At 32.9% G+C, this 12,946-nt stretch overlaps 1 protein-coding gene across 1 annotated transcript in view; it reads left to right on the top strand.

Moving 5' to 3' along the window:
• Positions 1 to 12,946, top strand: part of cdh22 (cadherin 22) — a 168,597-nt gene that overhangs the window by 86,735 nt on the left and 68,916 nt on the right. Inside the window, exon 3 of the mRNA XM_026265680.1 lies at positions 7,353 to 7,647. Within this exon, the coding sequence (XP_026121465.1) occupies positions 7,353 to 7,647 (295 nt within the window). The remainder of the gene's footprint in view (positions 1 to 7,352; positions 7,648 to 12,946) is intronic.

The following is a 12,946-nucleotide window of genomic DNA, read 5'->3' as shown; positions in this document are numbered from 1 at the left end:
ATTCAATGATTATAAATAATAATTATTTAATTATCATTAATACTAAATATTATTTTGTATTTGTTAGTAGTTGTTTTCGTTTTGTTTAGCAATAATAACTATGTTTCTCCCCCTTTTAAAGAACTAAATTGATCCAAACACTGCTTATTGAATTTGAGAATCAGATTAAAGTTGCATCCTACTTCAAGTGTTTCATCTTTATAGTCTGCATTTCACTCAGTTGAATAATTGATAAATAATTATTAGTTTCATACCGTCTCTGCTTCATAAGCATCTGACAGGCCAAAAGTCCTGGTTAAAAATGTATTGGGATGTTCATGCAAAATCTCTTTTTCCATGAATCGCAATAGTTTAAATGTCAGAGGTGTTCGTCGAATCTGCATGTTGATTGCGAGACGAAACTTTATGAATGCATTATTAATGTTTTGATCTTTCGCTTGAGAGAGAGTGTTTTGTAGCTAATGGATTTCATCGAAACAAAAGGCCTGTGTTTGCTGATGAGGTTTGGCCGTCGTCACCCGACGTGCAGATGTCTGGACTCAAGTCTCTGTTGAGAATGTCTCACGGTTTTGTTTGCTGTTCATGCTGCAAAGAAATATGTTAAATCATCAGACCCATACAAATTAAGTTCATCAGAAGCCACACTGGAAGTTATCAGTGATTGTTCATGATCAGAGATGATAGTGCTGATAGTATTAGTATTATGAGTGTTCCTGTAGCTCAATTGGTAGAGCATTGCACTATTAAGCGCAAGGTTGGGGGTTCGATTCCCTGGGAACACATGATAGGTAAAAATGTATATCCTGAATGCACTGTGAGTCGCTTTGGATAGAAGCATCTGCTAAATGCATAAATTAATTGTTTTTATTTGGAAATTAGTGCTCTTATTGAGCAATAATGCATTCAATTGATCATAATTGACAGTAAAGACATTCACAATGTTACCAAATAACAATGTTTTCAAATAAATACTGTTCTTATGAACCTACTATTCATCAACATTGGTAATAATGTTCCTGTGGCTCAATGGTAGAGCATTGTGTTCGTAGTGCAAAAGGTTGTGGGTTCGATTCCCAGGGGAACATATGTTAGGTAAAAAAAATGTAAACCTGATTTCACTGTAAGTTGCATTGGATAAAAGTGTTTGCTAAATTCATAAATGTAATCCTAAATGTTAAATGTTAGCAGCAAATCAGCATGTTAATATGATTTCTGAAGATCATGGTAATGAAAGGTAAAGCTTGAAGAAATGATGCTGAAAATACAGCTGCGCATCACAGAAATAAATGACACTTTGCAAAATATCTACATTGAAAAAACTTTTTAAGTTGTAATCATATTTCGCAATATTACGGTACTATATTTTTTATAAAAAAAAAAAAAAAAAAAAAAAGATGAGTGAGCTTCTTTCAGAAACATTAAAAGAATCTTCCCGACCCCAAACATTTGAACTTTACTGTATGTTTAAGAATAGTTGCAAGGAATAAAATATACCTGCAGCCCGAAAATGCATTGAAAGATATTTCAACAGATTAGTGGAAGTGGGACTTTCTGAGCCGTGTGTCTGGAGCTTTTCCTTCTTCGGTGCTCATCAGAGGTGAGATATTGGGAGTGTCGGCTAGCTCCTTCACTGTGACTAGCGGCTAACAGGTTAGCGTGTGACCTGAGAGGTGTTTGTTTCCAGAAGCTTTACTTTCACTGTTCCTCAGCGGAGGAATGATCTTCACAAGCCTCCAGAACATCTCACATCTTCTGAGGAGCCTTGATTTCTCCAGCTCTCAGTCACTGTGTTTGGATCATTTACATCTCATTTTACTAAAACAGATTATTGCAGATATAGAGTGATGACTGACATTTATATGCATTTTTACTGTAATAAAGATTTAATTTATTGACATTACAAGCAGTTAGAATTTGATACTTTCTGTCGATATAAATCAGCATCTGCACCAAATATTTTTGTAAATATTTAATTAAAATATTTATATTGAATATCTATTCTTATTCATTACTTTGAATACAATTGAACTGCTTTAAGCTATGTGAGCCCTGATGCATCAAATATGATAACCATCAAATGTATGCAATCAAAAAATATTTTTTATTTTGGTTCGATAAAATATTCAATTTAAAAAAAAAAAAAAAAAAAAAAAAACATTTTCCAGTTTAATTGCATGTGCATTTTTTTTATGTTTTCTAATCATACCATTAGTTTATCAACAATCTAATCACGAACTCTGCTGGAATTAATTGTGAACCAAGTCTACTTTGTGTAGTGCTAATTGCCGTCTGTGTAGTGTTCCCAAACAGTCACTTATCTCCGTTAGATGATGCCTATGTAGACAACAGGCAGCAAAGAAGCAGTAGTGTTTTTATCCTCAGGTATTCTCAAACTGTGTAGTGAAATGAAGCCGGCTTGAGGACTGCAAAGTGATTAGTATTTGGTTTAAGGGAGTAAATGAAGTCAGAATAATCATATATTGCGAATGGCTGCAGAGTTTTAAAGACGAAAGCTATTAGCAAGCAATGCAGCATGACCTTTTGACCTCTCAAGTTAAATAACGGCACTTGACAGGAAAAAGATGCATCTCTGTTTCTCTCTGTGCCGTGTTTATTCTGCTTTCATTTCAGTTGGGGAAACAGCAGAGTCAGAGCAAATCAAGAAGAGTCAGCAGATCTGATTATTATGTGCTGCGTTCCTAATTAAGGCAGCAGATGTGATGTTGATCATATGATCTCCGTTTGCGCTAAAAGACTCCAGGAGCGCGTCGTGTTTCAGTTCTCCGATCAAACGCTCGCTGTGAGCAGACAGGAGGAGGATTTCTTATCCTCCAGCTCTCCAGATATTGCCAGTTTTCTTTGTCTTCCTGTTAGAGAGGTTTTTTTTTTATTACTGTTGAAATATTGATACACCGAAAAAGAGGATATTTCCAAGCACATGTTTTATTCGACTGAGAGAGGATTTGAAATGAGGAAAGAGGGCGGATAAAAAAAAAAAAATGCAATACTGTAGGCCGGCTTGCGTTATTCCCATGTTTTACGACAAATACCTAATGAAAATCCCCACGGGGTGATAGAAGCTGCTGTTTAATTAAGAGTTGATCAAATATTTAACACGTCGATGATGGAGAGGGTGATTTCGCTCTGTCCACTGCTGTTTAGGAGACTTTCCAGACGCATTATAATGTGGAACAGGCACAGACTGAAGCTAAAGAAACCCGAAATGATACAGTCGACGGAGCATTACAACACTGCAGCGCTGCAGACACCTCTGCATTTCAATAGCTCACATCAGCCTTTCAGCAACAACATCTCCCCGCTGATAAAAAACAGCTCAAACCTGAATTAAAGAGCTGTTTTTCTGCTGGTTGGATCTGGATTTGCAGGGTTTAAGAGCTGCCAAGCTCTCAAAACTACTCTGAAAGCATCTAGTTAGACTGTCTTGGACTTTTAGTAGGAAATCCTATGAAATGTGGAGGTTTGTTTCCTTGGTTTCAGTCTTTTTGCACTGAAATATTATTTTTATTTTTATTTTTTCATCAAATAAATGTCAAGAATAAGTTTGATATTGTCAGTCATATTTCAAAATGAAGACTTACTCGACATAATCAACTGACGTTTGCTTCTTTATCCACACACACACACACACACCACACACACAGACACAGACTGACAGACACACACACACACACACACACACACACACACCACACACACAGACACAGACTGACAGACACAGACACACACACACACACACACAGAGAGACACAGACACACACACACACACACACACACACACACACACACACACACCACACACACAGACTGACAGACACAGACACACACACACACACACACACACACACACATACACACACACACACACACACACACACACACACACACACACACACACACACATACCTACACACAGACACACACACACACACACACACACACACAGAGACACAGACTGACAGACACAGACACACACACACACACACCACACAGACACACACAGACTGACAGACACAGACACACACACACACACACATACCTACACACACACACACACACAGAGACACAGACTGACAGACACACACACACACACACACCTACACACAGACACAGACACACAGATACACACACACACACCTACACACAGACACAGACACACAGATACACACACACACACACACACACACACACCACACACACAGACACACACACAGAGAGACACAGAGAGACACAGACACACACAGACTGACAGACACAGACACACACACACACACACACACACAGACTGACAGACACACACAGACAGACAGACTGACAGACACACACCCACACACACACACACACACACACACACAGACATCAGTGCGTCTCAAACATGATCACCGGGCTTTGTTGCATTATATGTACATGTCTCCATGCTGATAAATTAAAATACTGCTCAAACAAGAATGAAAGACCATTTCTTGCAGGTTGGATGTAAATTTACAGGGTTTAAAAGTTGCCAAGGTCTCAAACTAAACCGCATCTATTCTAGACAGACCATCATTTCAGGTCTTCTGAAATCCTATGAAATGCAGAGATATTTTCTTGAGATTTCTTTCTTTGTTTTGTGTCTTTTTGCTGTGAAATCTTTACTGATTTTTATAAAGTTATCCTTAGAATAAAATATGATCATCAGGCTTCTGAGGAGCATTTATTTGTCCATCTCTCAATCATCATTTTATTGCATTGCATTGTTTCGGCATCAACACCTCCCTGCTCATAAAAAATAATAATAATACAAAATATTGCTGAAATCAGATTTAAAGACCATTTTCTGATTATTTGATCTAGATTTGCAGGGTTTCCCAACTGGAAAGTGCCCAAAACCACTCTAAAATCATCAAGAAAGAGCGCTTTTCAGGTTTATTAGGACATTTTTTGAGATTTGTTTTACATTAGTTAGGATCAGAATTACATTTAACTTTTTTTGCATAAAAAAATATCAACATCTGCACCAAATTGATTATTGTTGCTCCGTTTTAGTAAAGTTGAGCTCCTCATTCTAACTATTGAAACTACTAACTATTGAGTTTTTGCTGGTTGGGTCTGGTTTTGTGAAAATAAAACCACTCGAAAACCGTCTAGACATACCATCATTGTGTGTTTAAAAAATCTCTAAGCTGAGGTTTAGTTTGAAAGTTAGATTTGTTTCTTTGTTTTGTTTGTTGGATCCCAGAATGCCTCCAAACTTCTCCATCAGGCTGGACTTTTCTAAATAACGAGCCTCGGGCAGTCTGTGTTTCCGGAGCACCACCTCCCTAAAGCTCTGAACTGACCGCTTCTGGTGATCCAGGGATGAAGGGAAAGGATTGTTATAGTCGGCCAGAAGTGATTGCTTTGGGTGAAAGACAAACTTCTATAATGTGATGCGTTTCAGTGTGAAATAGGATGTTTAATAGGAAAACAAATACAGGGCAGGAATTAAATGTATGCATCATAAATTAGTCTGCAAGACTTATAAACCTTTTGAGTTTGAAGGCTTTCTACACCCTTTAAAAAAAAATTATGAGCTAAAACTTTTGTTTTTTAGTTACTTTATAATATATATCATATATAATATTTTATATATATATATATATATATATATATATATATATATATATATATATATATATATATATATATATATATATATATATATATATATATATATATATATTATTACATTTAATTTGAAATACTATTAATATTAAAGTATTATTTAAAACTATTATATTTAAAATATTTAAAAACAGAAACATTATTCATATCAATATTATTATTATTTATTATATAAATTAATATTATTTTATCCGTCTGTAAAGTCTGTAATACTTAAATTTTTGGGGGGTTAAAATAATAATTAAATTAAAAATAATTACAAAAGAATCAGTGTGTCAAATATTTATATTACATATGTAAACAGACACACAAAATAATTTACATTAGTTAAATAAATAAATGCAGTTTTATTAATCTGCTAAATAGACATTTATAATGCTATTTGACAGATTTAAATGCACATTTATTGCATTACAATTTAAATTTGAATTGCAATTCTAAATTCTGTTTCCTACCTCAATTCAAATTCAATTCCGGTGCAGTTATTTAATTGGAATGGAATGTCATTCAGTTCTGAATGGGATTAAATTATCACTGAATGCATCTTTCACAATAAGAGCAGGAACATGCATTAGGAAGTAAATAAGGGTGTTTCTTCTTAACTTTTGAGGTGTTTTTATGATTGTCTGCAGATTGTTTTGTAGCAGATGAAATGCATTTGTTCAGGCCTTGTAGTCAATATCCATGTTCCGTACATTGGTTGCCATAGTAATGAGTTAGTGTGGAAAGAGAGGATGGAAAACTGGGAATTGTGCCATTCATCATGACAACTCGCCGTTTAACTGAACTGTGCTGTGTACTCAAACCATTCACTCATTCGCTTTTAATTTAAATTCAAACTCTACGCAAAATGTATGTTTGTAAACATCGCGTTTTATGTTGCTTTAAAGTCTCACAGGTGTGCAATTCACAATTCCCAAATTAGAATTGAATTTGATTTCACAAACAGGAGTAGTTTGTGATGTAATAAATGTGAAATATTTCTAGAAATATTATTAATTAATAAGAAATGTTTTATTGTCCAGAAAAGACCTGGATATTTTATATATATATATAAAAAATAAAAAAATAAACTACACTATTATTATTATTATTATTATTTATAATAATAATGTGATTATTATTATTATTACTATTATTTATAATAATAATAATGTTATTATTATTATTATTATTATTATTATTATTATTATTATTATTGTTGTTGTTGTTGTTGTTGTTATTTTATGATGTATATAATAGCAAATATCACACTTTTCCAGACATTTTCTCAATGTTTCTCTCTCTCTCTCTCTCTCTCTCTCTCTCTCTCTCTCTCTCTCTCTCTCTCTCTCTCTATATATATATATATATATATATATATATATATATATATATATATATATATATATATATATATATATATTTTTTTTTTTTTTTAATGGAATTATTTTCAAGTTACAGAGTTGCCTTAAACTGATCTAATGGAATTTTTTATGTTGCAGTGTGGTTCTGATAGCTTTATATTACATCAGAAGTAAAAAGGCATTAGTCAAAAATTATGTACTTTTTCATGCATTGCAATTGTTTTCTTGTCATTCCATTTTTAAATTGACATTTTCATTGTTTCAGATACTATTCAGATACAGAACATCTCACTGTATCCAGCAGCACATCCAGACTGGATTCCTGACCTCTGCTTTAATCCACAGATCCATTCAGACTCTGATGAAGGCGACGGCTCTATAAAGTACACCATCTCTGGAGAGGGAGCAGGGACTGTCTTCATCATAGACGAGGTCACGGGCGACATCCACGCCACCGAGCGTCTGGACCGAGAGGAGAAAACCTTCTACACCTTACGAGCTCAGGCACGAGACCGTCTGACCGACGCACCGCTGGAACCCGAGTCTGAGTTCGTCATCAAAGTCCAGGACATCAACGACAGCGAGCCCAAGTTTCTAGAAGGTCCTTACATCGGGAGTGTGGCCGAGCTGTCTCCTATCGGTAAGAGTTACGCGCTATTTATACGCTTCTGAAATCTGGTGTTCACTGTGTGTTCAGATCAGTGTTATATTTAATACCATTGATCAGGCTTATTATATTTAAATTAAAACCTGATTTGAACAATTTCTAATTTAAAATACATTTCAATATTATTTATTAATAAGAAATGTTTGAACTGCTATCTGTACAATCTATTGTTCTTTGAATCTATGAAAAAAATTACCTGAAATAATTTTAGCTAAAAAATAAAAATAAAAAAAATAAAAAAAAATTAATAATAATAATAATGATAACTCTTTTAGTTTATCTTGATGTAGTAACGTAACTAATACTGCAATTAAAAACTGTTAAAACTATATAAACATTTACAAAAATAAATAAAATAAATACAATGACAAAAGACAAAAATACACAACAGAATAAATAAAACTTTAATTAAAAATTTTAATGAAAACAGAAAATATAAAAATAAAACTAAATTGAAATTATTAATAAAAAACTAACAGTATCTAACAGTTATTTTTATAGTTTTATTCATTTATTTATGTTTTTTTATATTAAATATTGTAGTTTTTATATATATATATATAAAATGTAAATAAAAAAATGTTTAGTGTAGTTTTACTATAAGAAATATGAAATATTTCTTAAAATATTATTTAATAATTAGCAATGTTTTAACAGTTTTAATCTATAGAAATTTTTATTTAAATAATTTATTAATTAAACAATACAAAGTTATGTAAACATTAAATTAAATGGCATTACAATGAAAATAAATAAATAAATAAATAAATAAATAAATAAATGCATAGTTTCATGTTGGATTTTTTTTTTTTTTTCATTTTATTTTTTTAGTTACATTTTCATTTTAGTTTATTTGTTTATTTATTTATTTGTTTGTTTGTCTGTGAAGTTTTTAAATAAAGTTTTAGTTTTAAGTTTATTTAGTTTTAGTTATTTCAGCACTGAAATGTTGCCCTTGCTACTAGCTGAAATAAAATAAGTATATTTAATATAATATTTATATTATACTCATTTATTAATTTAATTACTTTTATTGTTAAATTTTTTTCATTGTTTTAGTTTCAGGTCACAATTCAAAATGCTAAGTACATTTAGCATCCTCAGCGTTGTTACACAAAGCCCAAAAGAGAGTAGTTCTCTCCTTCAGATCAATAACTCTTACGACAAAACAACAGTTTGAGCAGATGCTTGCTGAGAAACCACATGATGCAAGCCAAACAAACATGGTGCATTTCGTTCATGTTTTTATTAATACACTTTCATTATTCACATGCTCAAAAGAGATGCATACAATGATTTAAGTCAACTCTTGCATTTGCAATGTGAGTATCCAATGGGAGTACCATAGTATTTTTAGAAGTACTGCATTGTTGGCATCTGTATTATTATATTAGTATAATCTCCAGTGTGTTTTGTATCAGGTGCACCTCAGCCGAAGCTCTTACGTGTGTGTTTGCGGATATAAAGCATTTTTAAATGCAGGTTACAATAATGTAATCACTGCAGCGCTGCACGGCTGTGAACTTCCTGATTGAAATTAATTCCTGCTTCCTCAGCACATCGACGGCAGCCACTCGCTGCTTATTGACACGCAGAAGAGAGAAATATGAGCTCCCTGTAGGCTTCTCCACCTTTCAGTCAAATTACACATTAAAGAAGTGTGGACTTCATGTTTTATACATTGAACAGCGGCGGCTGTAATGAAATAACGCCTCTGCTTAGTCAAGCAGTTCCTGTTTGTTTTCTGCTTATGTTTGAGGTCCTGGACCGAACAAGCATTAATGGACTCATTGTTACTCGGCCAGACGAACTCACCGGTGTATTTTCATTTAAGTGCATGAAAAAATACTGCATAATAAGAGAATCTATAGAGTATATAACACCAAACTATATAAAAATAGCTAAGTTAATATCAGATTATGTTGCTACTGTATATACATTGAATTCAGCTATTTTTTTGTTGTTGCAAAAAGTCTATTGTGCTTATCAAGGCTGCATATATGTGATTAAAATTCAGTATGATTTTGTAATATGTTGAAATATTATTAAAATTGAAAATGCCTGTTATTTTAAAATGAAATAGATTTTTTTCAGCATTGTTACCTCCAGATGATCCTTCAGAAAATCGTAATTATTCCCAAAAATGTCTATCGTTAATTGGAAAATTTCTTTTTTATGCATTTTTTAATCCAGAAATGATCTAAATAACCAATAACAATACCAATAATAACCAATAAAAATAATTAAATAAAAAAAAACACACAGAAAAATTACAAAAAGTGTAAATAAAATTAAAAACAGAAGATATAAAAATAAAAGCTAATTTTAAATATAAATAAAACAAATTATTATAATATATAAATTATAAGAAAAAAAACTGTCATTGATATATGGTAATATTTAGTAATATTTGGAATTCGTTGTTTTTTTTATTTTGCCTTTATTTTGTTTTATTTGCTATTTTTAGAAAGGAAATAAATATTTAAGGGAAAAATAATTATAAATAAATAAATGAATTCATGTAATAGCTAAATTTATATAACATGGTAAATTTGTAAATACTGTAAGCATGATGTCCTCACTTACTAAACTGATTTCAGGCGTGTGCAAACTTTTAATTGGTCTTTAACGTTCATTAACAGCTCACGGATCTGAAGCCAGGCCTGGCTCACGCTTCATATTAAACTCGATCTGATATAAAGAGCTGCAGTCATCTCCCATCCACAGAGCTTTAAGTGACCGGCCGAACGTAACCGAGCTAATTGTCCCGCAGCAGACAGAGCTAATCTAACCACATGTTGCGTGCAGTCGCTTTCCAGCAAACTCGACGTGTAGATGTGTGAACAACTGATCTAATAAGCTGCGCTGTCGTACCACTCCGCCACAGAGAATTCAGCAATAATCATAAAAAAAAGTAATCACGGACGAGCCCCAGGCATATTCATTTTCACTTACCGCCTTTGTCATTTTCCGCCTCTCTTTCTTTCTTTCTTTCTCTCCAGTGGCTTCGCTGATACTCGAGGCCTTTAGCGCGCTGTCGAAGCCAAGTCACATTTGCTTGCATATTATCCACATATATATATATGCTCGATGCTGGCTAACTCCAAGATGAGCCACAGAGAGGGACTAAACACCTCCTGCTAATCACATTAATCTGAAATCACTCCAGCACGAGTATAGCATTTGTCTATCTATGTTTGTTTTTCCAAAAAGTTTGAAATATGTATTCTGTGGCTGTATTTGATGCATTAAAGGGTCAAATTACATGCACGACTCGTTCATGGTGTCTATTTTAAGTGAAATGCAGCATAGAAAACTTTTTTTTTAACTCTGTCTCTTGTTTGTTTGGAGTAAAGCTATATCTGTGAATAATTAAACCAAATGCATCTCTTCCCTTCCTCCATTTGTGAGAGCCAGAGTAAGGTTTTAAATATTTACGCTTTGCCCACAGTTTCAGACCTCTTCAGATGCATGCAAAAATAATACGATGCATGTTGGTGTTGTGCAACAGATGTCTAACCGTGGTTTTAGAGGAAATGTTCAGAACCCCTTTGAATGCTTCACCCATACGGTTTCTGCCGGTGTCAGATAATAGACACACAAAGCTGGCGGCACCATAGCATTCACAAGAGATTTGCATTTTCGGAAGGAAATAACGGAGCAGGCGGCAGTAGAACAATGGTGAACTTTTTGGGTGACTTCAGGATCCAGGTTTTAGTTCTGCATGAGTGCTGCTTTGTAATTATCCTGAATGACATGAAGGCACACGTGTTTGTGGCGTGCAGGCTTGTTGTACTATGAGTGGAGAGCTTTGATTGATGGCCGATGGAAAGGTTGTGTCACTGTGCGTTCTGACGTCTGAACTGATTTGATCTGTGTTGACTGAGGAGCAACGGCATCCAAATGCACAAAAATTCATAAAGGTATTGCAACATGCATCATGAAACAGATATTTCAAGCCAGTAGGCTTACAATGCACAGCAGGTTTTGATAGGACTACATAATTTTTCAGTGCATCTTGCAATTTGAAGTCACACTTTTGCACCTTTTTAATGAAATGTGTCTAAATGCAGGGTATTCAAAAATGCATTATGATTAGTTCCAGTAATTGGTTTCATTTGCACCGTAGTTTTTATTTTATTTACTTGAATTTTGCAATGCATTGTGAGAGTAGTTGATTTCAGTAGTAATGCTATTTTAGCTCAGTTATTTTTTATTTACATCTAAAAGCATAAAATGACATTGAGGTATCAAACAGTGCATTGTAATATTGCACAATAGTTTTTGGTTCAGTTTGAGGCTTGAAAAGATCTGGAATCAAGGTCGCTGTAAACATGGACACCCACTGCAAGGTACAACTTTTTAATAAAGTGCCAGAGAGCGTTTAAAGAAGGACACCAGAAGAAGATATGAGGTATTTCATAGCTGCGGGCGCTTAATTCAAAAGAGAGGAGAGGAGAAATGGGGCGTTCTGGTCTATTTTAAACAGATTGCCTTTAAATATTCCAAATGAAAATGATTCTGCTTTTACTCTGTGTTAAATTGAATAAAATGGGATTAATATCTAATCCTCCTCTGTGCGTAGATCTTGAGATTTGCTGCGGATGCATCAGCCTCGATCCTTAACTTCTGCTTTTTGATGTCTGCTTACAGGAATAATTCAGCACCGCATTAAAATTCTGCCATTCATTTATTAACAGAATATTTAGCAGAATGTCCAGCAGCCAATTAAAAAAAAATGACCCCTTAAACATGTTTTTAATCCCATCATTTAATTATTTTACATTTAGTATCTTATTTTTTTTTTTTTTTCTTAATTACTAGTATACTTTCACCTAAAAAGTTTTTATAAAACCTATTTATGTTTTATTTTTATTGTTTACATATAATTGTTAGATTGATATCATTATTTATCAGGACTCAATAATTATAGTATAGTTTATTATCAACTATTTTCATCTTTTAGATTTTATGTATTATTTTATTATTTATTTATATTATTTATTGTATTATTTATTAAACCGTAATAATGTTTTCAAATGAACTAAAATTGCTTAGTGTAAATCCGGTTAGTGTGAAAATAATAGCATTTATGTAGTTAAAAACATTACTTACTGTGGAATATATATATATATATATATATATATATATATATATATATATATATATATATTAAAGAAATATCACCTGTTTTGTTTGCAGCATACGCTTACAAAATAAAATAATAAATAATAATAATTAATAAATAAATAAATAAATAAATTGGTAGAAA

The sequence above is a fragment of the Carassius auratus genome, chromosome 6 (genome assembly GCF_003368295.1).
Source record: "Carassius auratus strain Wakin chromosome 6, ASM336829v1, whole genome shotgun sequence".
Classification (NCBI taxonomy): domain Eukaryota; kingdom Metazoa; phylum Chordata; class Actinopteri; order Cypriniformes; family Cyprinidae; genus Carassius; species Carassius auratus.
The sequence above is the reverse complement of the archived record's forward strand: the minus strand, read 5'-3'. Positions and strand labels throughout refer to the sequence as shown.